The sequence below is a fragment of the Trematomus bernacchii genome, unplaced genomic scaffold (assembly GCF_902827165.1).
Source record: "Trematomus bernacchii unplaced genomic scaffold, fTreBer1.1, whole genome shotgun sequence".
NCBI classification, from domain to species: Eukaryota; Metazoa; Chordata; class Actinopteri; order Perciformes; family Nototheniidae; genus Trematomus; species Trematomus bernacchii.
Window position 1 is genome coordinate 860,506 of NW_022987575.1, and position 16,692 is coordinate 877,197.

Below are 16,692 nucleotides of genomic sequence, written 5' to 3' on the forward strand. Positions count from 1 at the left end.
TCCGGAGGCCGGGCAGGAAGGCGCCGACAGGACAGCTCCGGAGGCCGGGCAGGAAGGCGTCGACAGGACAGCTCCGGAGGACGGGCAGGACCCAGTATCGACCGGACAGGAACCGGAGCCGACCGGACAGGCGCAGACGGGACCCCGAACAAGACATGGGCTTGTGTCAATGGGACCCCGGATGTAGCAAGGGCTGGTGTCGACTGGACCCCCAACGGAACAGGACACAGAGTTGGTAGGACCCCCGGCGGGACCGGTGTCGGCGGGACCCCCAACAGAACCGGACACAGAGCTGGCAGAACCCCCGGCGAGACAGGTGTCGGTGGGACCCCCAACAGGACAGGATCTGGTGTTGGCAGGAAACCCGGCGGAGCAGTAGTCGGCGGGACCCCCAACGAGACAGGACATGGGGTTGGCAGGACCCACAGCGGAACAGGTGTCGGCAGGACCCCCAACGATACTGGACGTGGAGTTGGCAGGACCCTCAGCGGAACCCCCAACGGCACAGGACATAGGATTGGCAAGACCCCCGGCAGAAGAGTAGTCGGCAGGACCCCCAATGGGAAAGGACATGGAGTTTGCAAGACCCCCGGCAGGAGAGTTGTTGGCGGGACCCCCAACGGGACAGGTGTCGGTGGGACCCCCAACAGGACAGGATCTGGTGTTGGCAGGAAACCCGGCAGAAGAGTAGTCAGCGGGACCTCCAACAGCACTGGACATAGGGTTGGCAGGACCCCCGGCAGAAGAGTAGTCGGCGGGACCCCCAACGGGACAGGACATAGGATTGGCAAGACCCCCGGCAGAAGAGTAGTCGGCGGGACCTCCAACGGCACAGGACATAGGGTTGGCAGGACCCCCGGCAGAAGAGTAGTCGGCGGGAACTCCAACGGCACAGGACATAGGGTTGGCAGGACCCCCGGCAGGAGAGTTGTCGGCGGGAACTCAAACGGCACAGGACATAGGGTTGGCAGGACCCCCGGCAGAAGAGTAGTCGGCGGGACCCCCAATGGGACAGGACATATGATTGGCAGGACCCCCGGCAGAAGAGCAGTCGGCAGGACCCCCAACGATACTGGACGTGGAGTTGGCAGGACCCTCAGCGGAACCCCCAACGGCACAGGACATATGATTGGCAGGACCCCCGGCAGAAGAGCAGTCGGCGGGACCCCCAATGGGACAGGACATAGAGTTGGCAAGACCCCCGGCAGACCCCTGGCAGCAAGGTTTGACATGTGTAGAGCCAAGGACTGATTGATTTCAGCTAAGGCTCGCATCATCTGCTCATGTTGGCCCAGAAGATTTCCCTGACGAAAAATGGCGTGCTGGACCGGAACAGAGGCCGGAACCATGGCTGCTGGGGCCAGAACTGGGGCTGGAACCATGGCTGCTGGGGCCAGAACTGGGGCTGGAACCATGGCTGCGTGGGCCGGTTCTGGAGCCGGAACCATGGCTGCTGGGGCCTGTACTGGAGCCCAAAGCAAGGCTTCTGGGGCTCGGGCTGCTAGCCTGGACTCGCGACTCATTCTCTTAGGAGACTTTTGGAGGCTCCGTGGACCTCCAAAAGCCAGACGAGTACCCGAGAACGGCTCCTGGACAGGAGCAGGAAATGGGGAAGAAGCAGGGGTTGACTCCAGACGGAACACACCGAGATGTATGGTGTCAGGTTGGGAGTTGGGAGGCAGGGGGCTAGCATGCCTGGGGCTAGCAGGCCGGGAATCACACATCGAAAGGAAATCCAAAATCCAGTCAGGTAAGAACTTAACCAAAGATGGATCCACTGTTGCCACCTGGTGAGCCTCTGCCAGAGCAGCCTCTCTCTGCTGAACACTGGACGCTCCCCTCCACCTACCATAGCAGCAAGCCAAAGAAAAAGTAAAATGTTGTAAATCCACCTCAAATGGATCTGCTGGGCCCATTTCTGGTTGGTTCATTCTGTCACGGTTGAGTGCAGCAGGCAGGACCCAAATGCAGATTTCCAAGAATAATTCCTTTAATCCGGTACAAAGTAGAACACAGAACACTACCATGTGACCCACAGTCAAATACAAACAATGAACCAACAATGACAGACAGAAAAACCAGAACTAAAATACACACAAGACCAATCACACAAACAAGACACAGGTGAGGAGGGAGGAGAAAACACAGGGGCACCAGGTGAACACAATCGGGCAATCAGGCAGGAGGGAACACAGAGACAGAAAGCAACAGGCAGGTGAACACTTTTCAAAACAAAACAGGAAACCAAAGACAGAAAAAGACAAGACAAAACACAACACAGACAGATCGTGACATTTTTGTAGTTTGGATCAAAATTGCATGGAATCTCCGCAGTACGGCCTGGGGGCAGTGCCGATTTGAATGCCTCACTTGGTTGGACACCATGACCCTGTGGACGACAGGCTTAAGGCTGACCAGACGGGCGAAGACGCTCTGAAGGACGGGTAGGAGGACGAAGGTCGTGACAAGAGGGTGGATCAAAATGCAGGAGACAGGAATTTTAAAACAGAACATATTTGTATTTTACTCTTGGTCCGAACGAGACAAAACAGAAAATAACTTCTCGAAAATACAGAAATTCCAACAATGGCTAATCATTATCTGGATTTTACGACGTATTCATGCAAAACAGTAAATGTCAGAGAGGATTAATGAGTCAGGTAGATTAACATATATTAAACTAGAGTCCCCCTCTGCCCCTACTCTCTCTATAATGGAGGTTGTATTTTGGACTCTATTTGAACAAGGGTGATGGAATCCACCCTAAAATCACCCACTGGCTATATAAATAAACTTAAATATTACCACAAGTTATTAAGACGTTGTACTGATTCAACCAGTAAGCTGTAATCAACTTGATTATGAAGTATAATAATTACAATTAAAGGTCACTTTTCTGGCATGAAAAACAAATGCAGGCATGGAGTCTGTTTCTCTGGCCACCACGGTGACTGAGATAGATGAGTTTGGTTTTTCTGTAAGAAAAACATGAATTCCCCCCATCATGATTAAGAATGAGGAAAAAAATAGAGCAGACTTTTACTTCCTGAATCCAAGGCGCCAGAAGTCCCAGTTAGTGTGATTATTAGTCTTGGTTACAGGGAAAGGGAAGTTTGGGGCTCTCTGCTGGAACTGCTACCTCCACGACCCGACCACCGATGAGTAGGAGAAGATGGATGGATGGTCTTGGTTACAAGTTGGAGAATGAAGCACCATGTTTCATGCCGCCGTACAGATTCTCCCTCAGAAAGACCAGCGTCTTCCTCCAGGCGTCTTCCTGAGCGCGAGAATGTGCCACCAGCTCTCCGCCCCACAGAGCCATCACTGCAAAGACAACAAGCCAAACTATAGCAGTCAAAACTCAAAGTCCTAAATGTAAGCACCCTAACTTTGATTCACTGAGAAATACAGTACTGCAATACTACCTGGTACAAGTGTTTGTCAACAGCTTTAAAATCAAAACAGCTCAACCTGTTAAAAATATGCTCAAAGATTGTTGGTCAACCCTGTTATAGACTTTATGACTCAGCTTTTCATAACAACTTAATAAGGCTGTCCAACAACATCATCTCGGACACAAACCATGTTCTGAACAGAAAATATGAACTGCTACCATCTAATGGGAGATACAGGGTCCCACGATTCAATAAAGTCAGACTGAAGCATACTTTGTGCTCCAGTCAATCCTCACAGTAAATACAGAGCCAGATCAAATGCACGCTAAAGGGTCTTTGAGCATGTTTTCTCTCAGTGATTGTGCTGTTATGTTAAATGGTTTGTTTTTTTCATGCATTGTGTCTTGATATTTGTCTGTTGATGTTACACATGGAGCTGCTGTGATGCAAGTCACATTTCAGACTTGATCTGACCATTAAAGTATTATCGTATCCTACCCTTGGTTGGTGGGTTAGTGACCGTTTTGAAGGTGCTGGCTCGGGCGAACGGCATGAATGGAGGTTCGATCAGGTGACCGGCATGCTTATAGGAGAGGACAGTCAGAAGGTGGCTGTTCCCCGCCCGCTCCATCATCTCTTTCATCTGCAAAACAGGAAGTTAAACACATAATAATCTCATATGTCTTAGATCATCTCACAACCTTTTTTTTTTTACTTCTTCTATTGTTTCTGTTGCCATCATCTCTTAACTGTCTATCTCGGGCCACACTGCCTCCAATGACCATCAATAATATAATGATAAGCTTCAACTAAATAAAAAAAGTTATTAATATGTATTTTAGACTGAAAAAGGTTGCATGAGCTCACTGTTAAATAATAATGATGAGCCACAATTAAAGTACTATGATAACGTATAGAGCCGTGCAAGTCCACAAAATTATCCTGCAAATATTTCAGTCCACTCACAATGCCCTGTTTTGAACGAGATCTTAGTGAAATATTATGCCAGCTTATTAACAAAACAAAAAACATTTGGTCCGAGAAGAGAAAAACATAAATGGGTTTAAAACTATTACACCAGTTTGATCCTTGATATATATCTGTGTTTTAAAACAGAATGAGATTTAATCAAATGTACATGGCAAAAAAGCAGGATACAAAAATGGGTTGTTCATGTATCATGTATCATATCCATGTTTTCAGTGTTTCATGTCATGTTGATTAACTCACGTCCATTGCACACTCGTGGGCAGGCCAGTTCTGATCGTCCTCACCAACAACGAGCAGCAGAGGACACTGTTTTATTGTTGAGATCACTACAGTATCTTCTTGATATTTTCTATTCTATATTTCTATCATTGACCTTCTACTTTCCCCCTATTTTGTATGTAGGCTACTCTTAATATTTAAACGTTTTCATCAAATATAACATTCAACAACAAAATTCGAGATACACTTTTTGTTATATTCCATGGAATGCTCTTAACATCCCGATAGCAATGAATATCTTAAGTGCTTTGACAAAAAATCCATAAAAAAATGTCATCTGTGGAAGCCGTAGTACTGTAAAAAGCACGACCAATCATTTTAGCCGGCCCGGCTAAAGTAACTGGATGGCCTACCTGCCTGTCAGCCTTCCATCTGTGCACAAACTTATCTCGTGCCCTCATTGGTCATGTGCGCGTTCGTGTGTGTTGGAGGAGGGGCTCTGTTGCCCCTTTCACACCAACGCGTTTTCAGCTCCGGCTCGGAGCTAGAGCCTGAAAAGTACCGGTTATTCCTGTTCACACCGCAGCGGCGCCGCCTCTTAGCCCCGGAATCCGGTTCACTTCCAGCTCCAAAAAATTGTCGGTCTAGAAGCAAGAGCTTCGGAGCTAAGAGGCGGCGTCGCTTACGTCTCTCTTACGTCGAAACTAAACCCACCTCCCCTGAACATGGGTCGACTGAAGAGTCTCGTCATGCCTGCCTACAAGCAGTAGCGCTGAGCAAAGTGACTAGAAGGCAACCACACACTTTATAAAGTCAGGCAACACTAACCAGGTTTCGTGTGATTCTGTTTATTTGTACCTTACTTTGACCATCCGTTCGCTGTTATTGATCATTGTGGAGAGCAGGCAGACGTTTTGTCAATCAATACATGGGCTGCACAGGTTGTCATGTCCGACTATCACAAATAGAATCATAATGAAAAATACGCCGGTAAAATGTGCCTGTAGAAAACGGCTTAGCAAGTAGTCAGTTTAGCTTCGGTTGCTATGCTAACATCACCCATGTTATACCAGAGAAACTTTCATAACAGCGTTGTGATGCCAAACAGCGTCAATTCAGACTAAATAAACTCCCGTGGAAGAGCAGGTAGCACTGCATTGGTCGGTAAATGCCGCTGAAACACATTAATAAACAATGAACCACGGCACTCTGGAGAAAAGTATAAGGTTGGAGAAGTCGTTATTTAATTTAATCTGGCTTCGTATGATTAAAAGTAACACGATCATCGACCCAACGCAGTCCCCCGTTGTTGTTGTTGTTGTGAGCGCCGTTGGGGAGCAAATCAGCGATGTAAACGGTGACGTCATGACGCAGCAGCGGCAGCACCATCCCGGCTCTGAGTGGTGTGAACAAAGCGGGAGCAGAAAAGGGAAACCGGAGCTGAACCAGAAAAGCTCTAGCTCGGAGCTAGAAAGGGAAAATCGCTGGTGTGAAAGCTGCATGTAAGGAAGTGGCCGATTTTTTTCGGCTGTGTATTTTCAAATTGTAGCGCACTCGAGCTGGTTTCTCCAAAATTACCTACCCCACCTTTAATAAAACATAATAATATCAGCTATTGAAATTCTGATTCCATAGATGTGTCTCCCATCACCCAAAACCCCTGACTATTCTCTCAACTCAGTATATTACATTCTTTAATTCAAAGAAAATCAGTAATATCTTTAAAAACTACAAGTCCCTTTCTATCAGCTGTGCACCGGTATGGTGTAAATATAACCTATCTACCAATTGGATCAAATATAAAAGTCAGCCGAATTAGTGTTGATACTGCAAGGAGACGTATTGTGTGAGAATAAATGGAAGATGTTGTGTAATTGCTGATATATTTATGGTCCACGTCACATATTCAGTTTCGGCGGCATTTCTTCCAGTTTGTCCAGAAGTCTTCTCATCAGGGCTCTATAAATAAAGAACTACGGCAGATGTGTAATATTTAATGCAGCCGAACCGTTTATTACAATGCCGTTATTTCACTGACTTCCAAAGAGAAAAGCAAGAACACTCGGAATAAAGTATATATATTTTTTCTTTTAAATGTTTTCCGATTTCATATCGCATAAACACCATATCCCGACGTGCATTGCGGCTAAAACATCCAGGATGATGGGTAGTTCGATGTTTTAGCCTATCAAAACCTCTGAAAAAATAAATGTGTCTCAGAATCGAAAGGGAAAAACCTATGGGAAAAACACAAAAGCATTGTACACAATTTAAACCAATTAATGTCGTGTAATTAACAAGGATAAACTGATGTTTTTTAGTGGATGAGTACTGCAGATATCACTGTTGATCATTTGATCATTGGTTTATTATGAAAACTTCAAGACCGGAAATACTGTTTTCACCCCGTGAGGGTTGACGCTAACTTTACATGGAAGCTGCCGCATATACACGTTCTCCTGGCGAAACCTCAAATCATCTTCGTAATACGTGGATTATAAAAGTACAATATACACTTATCGCTAGAAATCTAATGAAAAAGCATTTTAATGGCCAAACTATCTTACAATTTAGAATTTTCCAGAGAGCGTTATTTGTGAATATACGACCCAACGTAGCGTTTGCAGTCAACGGGAGCACTAGAGGTCGAAAACTTTAAAACGTGATTATAGGTCGTAATAAGCGCTTGAACAAACAACCTATTTGGTCGTAATAAGCGCTTGAACAATCGACCTATTTGGTCCTATGAGTTGGAGGACTTGTTGGTCCATGAGTTGGTCTAATTCTTCTATCACTTGAAGCAGTAGACAGGAGCTTTTAACAGAAAATACCTTATTGCAGCTAGTTCCAGACAATACAAAAGAATCGGACATTAACTAATAATCATTTTTGGGTTCTCAGGACTCATTACATAGATACGATTAGGTGCTGATATTTCAGAGAGGATCAATAATTCAGGTAAACATCAAAATAACAAAACAAGATTCCAAACTGTTTATATGGTGCTTTTTCTTTCTTTCCTTGTAAGGCATTTTATTATCTCTTGTTTGATGAGTGCAATATACATTTAAAACTTTAACCAAATTACTTTTGTACTAATTCAACCTTGAATATTTCATGTCCATTACATTTGCAGCCAAAGTGATTATGATTATGCATGGTAAAGATAACTCTTACATCCTGAACCAAAGGTGCCAGAAGTCTCTACAATATTAAATTGTTGTCTTGGTTACAGGTTGGAAAATTAAGCACCAGGTTTCATGCCGCCGTACAGATTCTCCCTCAGAAAGACCAGCGTCTTCCTCCAGGCGTCTTCCTGAGCGAGAGAATGTGCCACCAGCTCTCCGCCCCACAGAACCATCACTGCAAAGACAAGAAGCCAAACTATAGCAGTCAAAACTCAAAGTTCGGACTTGTTAGCTTAACTTTGAGAGAAACATCTTCCTGGTCTGAAGGGGAACATACTCGTAAAAGGTGGGTTAGTGACTGTTCTGAAGGAGCTGGCTCTGACAAACGGTGTGAACGGAGGTTCGATCAGGTGACCGGTGTTCTTATAGGACAGGACAGTCAGCAGGTGGCTGTTCCCCGCTCGCTCCATCATCTCTCTCATCTGCAAAAAAGGAAGTTAAACACATAATCTCATAAATGTTAATATTAAATGGCCTCATTATCATTCTTTGGATATGCTTTGTAAATATGTATATCTTATACTGTTTCTGCTGCTGTCACGTCTGAACTGTAAATCTTCATGAGAGTGGAATTTAAAAATATGTCTTTACAAATAAATTCAAAGATGTTGCAAATGTTGGAAACATGCTTTGTTTTACCCCTCCTTAATTCAATGTATTGTTTTCCATGAGATCTTGATAAATAGTCATATATTCAATAATATGAATCATTGCTTTTACGGTCAAATCTTTCATTTAATATCTGGAATTTTGTTTTTTGTTTTTTTTTATTTCAATTCCAACTTTGGCAATAAAGTAATATCATTTTCATTGTTGTTCACCTTCATGAAGCCAGCATAAAACAACATCATAAAAGGTAAGATAGAAAACACAAGGACAAGTATCTAGATGCGCTTTAAGTAGTCCATCTACGGAAAATTAAGGTTTCAACACGGAAGATGCATATCAACAAAATCATAATTACGTTGCCCAAGTGCAGTCCTATTCTCTTAGCACTGCAGTCTCTTTTCTACATCCTGATTAATTCTTCACATCTTTCCTTAACCCCATTACTTTTTACACTAAGGTTAGGAAAAGACAGATTATTTTGACTATTCGACCTCAACCCAGACCTCCAGGTGAATGTTTTTATTCACACAGGATGTCATCTTGTAAATACACTCACATCTATAGCAGACTCGTAGGTGGGCCAGTTCTGATCGTCCTCACCGACAACGAGCAGCAGAGGACACTGCAGTCGTCCCACCTGCTCAGAGACACAGCAGCGTTTCAGATTGTATCATCTGCTGCAGAATTTTTCATGATGCATCACTGTGCGATCATTTATCTTTGGATCTTTGACACTTTACTCAGAGCTACAGAAGCACATTTATCCACATATACTTTGTTGTAGATATCAGCAGAGATTAAATACATATACAAAAATGTACATGGTTGTTCAGTCTAAAACAAATGTGAATACACAGGTGATAATACATAATGCAAACAAACTGTTATCTATATCAACCGAAATGATTTATTTTTTTACAAAAAGGGCTTCGAAGAGCAAAAACCCAGTTAAAAATCAGAAATATAAACTCTCTCAAGAGTCTGCTGGTACTCACGTCTACTTTGAGTGAGGGGTCTGTTGGGATGGGCAGCAGCATATCTCTAAGGATCGACTGGTTATCCTTATCAAGCTGAATCTTGTCAATGTTTCTGATTTAGAAGAAAAGGATTCAATGTTTGTCTTGAGGGTGGCACCAGAGATTGATCATAGGGTAATTACAATCAAAATGAAAGCTGCAAGCTTCAGGAACCCATGTGCAGCCTCGAATCGCCATCGTCACTAACCACTTTGTATCATTAACCTGATTTGTTTGTGCATGTGCGCAAGTAAGCTACTTCTTGCCACCGCTTGAACTGATTTCACTACATTTCCCTACATGGGAATCAGATTTTCCAGTGATACAAATGCCTCTTATATATCGTACATGTAGGTGTCACGTACACCTTCGTGAAGGGTTTTTAGGGGGCGCTATAGAGCCATCCTGCCACACAGAAACACGACAACCATATCAGTTACTTAAGATCCTCCGTGTTAACGCCTGTGACAAATTTCGTAAATGCATCGCTAAACCCAAAATAAGTATGTTGAGGTATTTTAGGGGGGCGCTATAGAGTAACCTTGCCATACCAAAACACAACACAAGTGCGCAATAAGTTTTGATTATCCAAGTCTTCTGATGGTACTGGCCAAATTTGGAGTCGATCTGATAAAAATTGTAGGAGGAGATAGTTTGGCATGGTCCCACAAAAGGGCAAACATTGGAAGTAGATTACATCCCTCTCTTCACTTGATTAGGACAGCTCCCTCTGCTGTAATTAATGTAAATTACAGTAAAAACCAGAGGTTTATGTGAAATTGTTCTTTTTTTTAAATAATGTTTTTTATGTGCAATTATAGGCTTTAATTTTGTATTTGTGTTAATTTTGGGGGGGGGGGGGGGGTGGCGCCAGCTAAAATCTTGCCTAGGGCAGCAAATTGGTCAGGGCCGGCCCTGGTTGTGCGGAAAACTCAAAAGTGGCACATAGACATGTTCAGGGCCAGACCATTAACCATCATCTGAAGTATGGTGCCATTTGGACAATTTTCCTTTGAGTTATGACAACATCGTGTTTTATGAGGAGGGATGCATTACCATGGAAACGGCATATGATTACACCTCAGATTTAGTGTAAAGCTGTTGATGGGTGGACCGATGATATACAAGTGAAGTTTGATGGCGATCGGAACATGTCCATTGCACTTGCGTTGCCATGGAAATACCACATTATGAAACCTCAGATTTGACGTAGAGCTGTTCAGGGCAGCAGTGTAAACCATCATGTGACGCTTGGCGGTATTCGGAGCATGTCAGTTGGAGTTATGACATCATCGTGTTCCATGTCGAGGGATCACCTAGCATCACACAAACGTTAAAATGGGCGCCGCATAACGAGTACGCCGTGCGGTGAAAAGTTTCGATTTTGATAACTTTTCATCCCCCAAGTCTCGAGACGCTACTTTCAAAATTTGGTGTCGATGGGAAAAAATCCCTGGGAGGAGATCTTTAAAGTAGGGTATGTTAAATTCGAAATGGCCGACCTCCTGTACGTTTTTTTATACACCTCCAAAAGGCTTTTTTGTTTGTCTCCGGACTTTAGATATGGTATCCAATTTTGTTCATTTACGTGAAAGTGAAAGTGGGGGGAGTTTACATTAAAAAACAGAAGTGGCCGTGGCTTGCACATTTTTTACGCAAAGTTACGGAACCCATTCCAAACGTCTATTTTCACCATTTCTGACGTGTTTGCAACATTTGGTGAGTTTTCATAAAGGTTGCGGGGGTCAAAAGTGCGTTCAAAGACGAAAAATTATAATCATAATAATAATCCTATTGCGCCCACATCGCTATGCACGAACGGGCTACATGCTGTCATGATTTTGGCCCGTTTTTCTGGGTTTTAGCCCGTCGTTTGGCCTGTTTTGTGTGTGGTGTCACACAAAACAGTCTCAGACCCTAATAAAAATAGTCGAGGAAAACAATAGTTCTTCATTCCGACTCTGTCGAGCTCAGGCTCTAATTAAAATCTCTTGTGAGCAGGAAAGGCATAGAGATAACTGAAAGAAGATTAACTTACTTGTTAAATAAAGCAATAATTTGTTCACAGGTCCGTCAATCGGCTGCACATGACTCCCACTGATACACACTGCGCATCTGAGCTGGGAGACCACACACATACAGAGATCAGACAGCTGGACAGAATCCGATTATCGGTCAGATAATATAAGTGTGACATGGTTCTGATCCCTTGCAGTTCGCTGCGACGGAATGAGCAACTTCCAGACATTGTGGACTATATTGCTATATTGAGTGCTTCTCATTGTGTGGAGTTATATTCAGTTGCAAGGCTACACCTGACATCAGTTGGATAGATGGATGGATGGATGGATGGATGGATGGATGGATGGATAGATGGATGGATAGATAGATGGTCTTACCTTTACAACCTGGGAGTAAACAGCCATTCTGAGAGTGACAGAGACGCCGAAGGAAAGACCCAACATGGCGATCCTGCTGCCGAGGATCTGAGGATGCTGCTCCAGGACTCTATAGGCCGTCTGCAGCAGGAAAATATGTCGAAAATACACCTCTACATTGATGATGCAGAACGTTTTTTGTTGGTCAGAAAGCGCTATCTTACATTTATATCTTATGTTTTCAAGATATACATGGTTGATGTACCTCAAAGTAATCATTGTCCACCATTTTACCAGTTTCCCTAGTGATTTTAGCTGTCAGGTAGTCGAGGGCCAGGGAGGCGATGCCGTGGGAGGCCAGCAGCGCTGCCCGGTACTCCACCAACTTCCCTCCACCCCCCCAAAGGTCCAAGAGTCCGGGGAAAGGACCAGGTCCTTCAGACAATTCAAGACACCAAATACAATCACTAGCTCGGTAATTATACAATGATATATGGATTATTTGGGAAGCTTTACCATATTTGCTGAAAGCACAAAGTCTTCCAGATACAATCAATATTTGTGTAATTGAGTAATCGATAATATTACTTTTTACCGATGTACTCTTGAATTCAGTTTGATAAAAAATGTTGTTGTTCCAAAAGTTACAAATAACTAATGCTGAATTTGGTTCATTTTCATTGTTAATGTTCTTCTATGTCACACAAATGTCACCCCTAAACTTCCCCCAGAGGACACCTCCCTTCAGAATCTCCCCAGGTCCTACCTGAGGGCAGGAAGAGGGTCGCAGTGAGTCTGCCCTCTGTTATCGGGACTCTACGGACGCCGGGAGCCATGAACCATCGCTCTACCACCACACTGGCCAGCAGCACCTGATCCAAGAAGCCCTCCGTCTGGTGACCCTGGTACACCGAGATTGTGACCCCCATGGGAGTCTGGACGTTCATCTTCCTCCACCTTGAAGAATGAGGGGAACGAGGTAACTCTAACGTTCACACCCGACACACCGGATTAAAGCGATGCGAATATAATCGGCTTGAAGTTGTGTTTACTAGCGTCATTCAAACAAGTAGGCAGACGAAAACACTTTTCTAATATGTGTTTCGGAAATCGATCGATAAGACTAATCTAACATGTAGCTGCTCCGTCCACACTCACAACAATGTCATAAAGACAGAAATAAAGCAGCGACTGTATTCGCCATGACACAGACAGTCTGTGGTTTGTACATGTATAACTTTTCACCAGTTTCTGAACAAATATGAGGAGCTGTGAGCTCTAACAGCTAACGGCTGATGTTTTGGTTATCTGATTCAACGTCAGTGGCGGCAGGCCGAGATCCTCACCGCTGATTGGCTAACGCGAGAATGTGCCACGTGAATTTCACGCTCGAGTTGACAAAATGTAACTCTCGCGAAGGCGCAAGTCGCGTCAATCTCGTCATTCGGTGTGAACGCACCATAAGGCTTCATTTAAATCCATCCCCTACACCTTTTTATGGAAGTTAATTTACTATAAATAATGATTATTTTTCATCCAAGATATGCTGACACAAAACTATGGTTCCGAAATGTTATGACGGCTGCTCTTTCTACCAGAGAGACAGAAGGAGGCTCGTTCAGCTGAGATCAGAATACAGGCGGACTTCAGTTGGTCACAGAGTGCAGTGGTGTATGGGTCGTTTTGGAATTGGGCCTAATAATAATATATAAAAACTGAGCCCAGTTTTGCTGCCAGGAACTGGTCTGAGGCTCCACAGCAGGCCCATCGGTTCAATCCCAGAATATGTCCGGCCCAGACTGGGATCCTGTGAGACTGTGGGAGTGAAATGGATAAAACATATTGACTTTTTTCTATTTTCACATATAACTCCATCATTTAATAACAAAATATGTTTTTCTGCCATTCACAAACTTTAGTAATCGCTCTAAATTCATCTTCCTGAATTTTGATGGTCTTACCGTTCACAATACTGGTGGCATCAGCAGTGTAGTGAGCAAAAGCCTCCCAGCTGTGTCCGTCTTCACACTGGTGGAGGGCGTGGATGGTCAGCTGGAACCCAGGGAGGAGGTTCTGGACCAAGACGGTGAACTTCTCATCCACAAGCCCTCTGGACGGCTGGACCGACAGCTTCACGCAATGCTGTTTCATGTCCATCCTGAACTGAGCGGACAGAAGAAATCAAGAGACAATACAATTAATAAATAAATGACAGATTTCACTATTATTTCCAAATAAAGATGGTGCAATATATTTTATTTATTGTATTTATTTAGTTGGAGTTGGAACTTGTGTGCAAACACTCAACCAGGGTCTCTAAAATCTAAGGAGATAAATGGTAAACACACCTTAAAAACACTACTATCCATCTAAACCCTCACCCTATCGAAAACAGCATTTCCAGAGTCGGGTCCCAGGAGGTAGCAGTTCCAGAACAGGGCCCAAAACCTCCCTTTCCCTGACCACATTAACCAGCTCTGATGGGGGATTCCAAGGTGTCCACTTGGTCCCGAACCACCTGGATACTTTCTTCGAAAAAGCAGCAGCGGTCTCTACTCAAACTCCCTCATGGATTAATGAACTTCTCAAATTATCCCTAAGGAATATTCCAGCCAACCTCCAGAGAAAGTCTAAGTATCCATGACCAGAGGTAAGAATATAAATTAGGATAGACCGCTAGAGAGAGCTTTGCCTTCTGGCTTAGCTCTGATTTGCAGATATTACAATAAAAAACAATGTCATACAGAAGCCTCTTTTCTTCTTACTTGGCAAAAACTGAATTCTCATTCCGATAGCTTCTGGACAAGTGTTATAATAAAATACAATATTTACCTCTGAAATGCTGTGCAGTATGAGTGTAAAGACACTGTGGATCAGTGAAATCATTTAACTTAAGTATAGTATCCGAATGCGTCCTCTACCACAGTACTTAAGTTTAAAATACTCCATGTTCGGCATTGTTGTCCCCCTTTCAGAAGGGGCAAACGGCTACAAATAAAATCAAAATTCTAGAGCTCTGCAGTCACAGAAGCTGACCACAAAAAGTGTCAATGTTAAATAAACACTAACTGACCTTTCAAGCTTGTGTTCAGGTGTGCCTTCTTGACAGTTGGTTTGATCTACTCTTGGTTCTGAAGTCGTCTAAGCGTCTGCAAACAAAGCAATGACCTAATCAAACTTTGCAAGAACAGGTTCTTTTTTTATAGCAAACAAGTTCAGGTTAATATTTTGTGGAACTTTAATCTCCTCCCACAGAAACATCACTCGATCAAAGGTGGAGGGAATGTACCATTTGTAAAGAATGGGATGAGGTCAATCATTATGATCCTTGTAATACATTAAACTTTCGCATATTGAATGAAGCATGTGGATTGACACAAGCTAATTATAGAATGGTGTGGTGATTTTACTGCGCACAGTACTTTGTTAGGGTGTTTTATGAAAATAAACCAGAGCCAGAAAGACAGAGGGGCAGGCTGGAGTTGAGAACGATTGCTAGCAGGATAGGCTACCAGGTTTCGTGTTAAAATCTGAAATGTAAAAAAATCCTTTATCTGCCCAGTTATGGAAATTATTAGACAGGGTTTAGCGTTAGCAAACAAGGGAGAAGAACGGATCAAACTCCTGCTGATTTTATTTCTAGATCTGGGTTGGGATTCATTCACTTAAATGTGCGCAGTCTGTTACCTAAGTTAGATTTTGTCCGCATTTGGGCGAGCTCGACTGATGCTGATGTCATTGTCTTATCAGAAACGTGGCTTGATAAATCTATTTTGGCCTCTGACATCTACTTAAATGGTTATAGTGTATATCGTACCGACCGTCCTAAAAAAGGTAGTGGCGTTGCCATTTATGTGAAAAATAAGTTTTGTGTAACCAAGATGGTTTCCAAATCTATTAATAAACAACTAGAATTTTTAGCCTTAAATAACGAAGTAGCAAAGGGTCAACAGGTCATGGTGGTGGGCTGCTACAGACCCCCCTCAGCTGTCAAGGACTCTTTATCTTCATTGGCAAAACTTTTATCTCAACTTCACTACAAGGAAATAGTGCTGCTTGGTGATTTTAATTGGGACTGGTTAACTTCTGTGTCAGAGGATTTTAAAAACCTTTGTATCTCTCTGAATGTTACTCAGATTATAGACAGTCCCACTCGCCCTAACATTAAGTCCCCAAATAAATCCTCCTTAATTGATCTCATTTTAACTAATGTTCCCCATAAATACTCATCTGTGGGAGTATTTGCAAATGATCTGAGTGATCACTGTGTTGTAGCCACAATTAGGGACACAAAAGTCCAAAAGGTTAAACCTCGCATTATCAGTAAGAGAGACAAAAAACATTTTGTGGAGCAGGGTTTTGTACATGATCTGTTTGATTTTGATTGGGGTAAAATCGATCTGTGTGCTGATGTAGAAACTGCATGGTCTTATTTTTATCTTGGTTTTATGGAAATTATAGCTAGACATGCACCCCTGCGTAAATTTAGAGTGAAGGGACGAGACAATCCTTGGTTTTCTGCTGAATTATCTAGTCTCCTACATGAGAGAAACAAGGCCTGGGCAAAGGCTAGGAAATCAGGCTCAGAGGTAGAATGGCTACGCTTTAGGCAGCTAAGAAATAAGAAATAGCTTCACATCACAAATAAAAAGTGCTAAGTCTAAGTATTATCTGTCAGTTACCACAAAGAACCTGAATAATCCTGGAAAATGTTGGAAAGCCATAAAATCGATATCCACCGGTGATATCCGTAATGAGCTACCTCCATGCATTACCACAGCATCTGGCACTATATCGGACAGGGCCACTATGTTAAATTGTTTTAATGAGCATTTTGTGTCCTGTGGCTCTCTGTTTGATTCTGTCACTAACTCTGCTTCTGTTAACACCACAGTCT

General features: G+C 43.4%; 1 protein-coding gene across 1 annotated transcript; it reads right to left on the reverse strand.

Annotated features, from left to right (window-relative positions):
- Positions 1–7,595: 7,595 nt before the first annotated feature.
- LOC117479727 (peroxisomal succinyl-coenzyme A thioesterase-like) lies at positions 7,596–14,977 on the reverse strand. The gene is made up of 11 exons (XM_034126820.1): positions 14,869–14,977; positions 13,757–13,958; positions 13,511–13,610; positions 12,562–12,752; positions 12,061–12,230; positions 11,817–11,936; positions 11,452–11,537; positions 9,397–9,490; positions 8,958–9,038; positions 8,070–8,214; positions 7,596–7,967 (listed from the first exon to the last, which is right to left on the reverse strand). The coding sequence occupies exons 2-11, from the start codon at positions 13,950–13,952 to the stop codon at positions 7,849–7,851; spliced, it is 1,302 nt and encodes a 433-aa protein (XP_033982711.1). The 5' UTR covers positions 13,953–13,958; positions 14,869–14,977; the 3' UTR covers positions 7,596–7,848.
- Between the last annotated feature and the right edge of the window lie 1,715 nt (positions 14,978–16,692).

Excerpts from the sequence above, each read along its gene's own strand:
- LOC117479727 (XM_034126820.1), bottom strand. The coding sequence starts at position 13,952 with ATGGACATGAAACAGCATTGCGTGAAGCTGTCGGTCCAGCCGTCCAGA. Across the intron at positions 11,538-11,816 it reads TTTACTCCCAGGTTGTAAAG|CTCAGATGCGCAGTGTGTAT; the intron begins GTAAGACCATCT and ends GTGGTCTCCCAG. Across the intron at positions 7,968-8,069 it reads CACTAACCCACCTTTTACGA|TGATGGTTCTGTGGGGCGGA; the intron begins GTATGTTCCCCT and ends TTGTCTTTGCAG.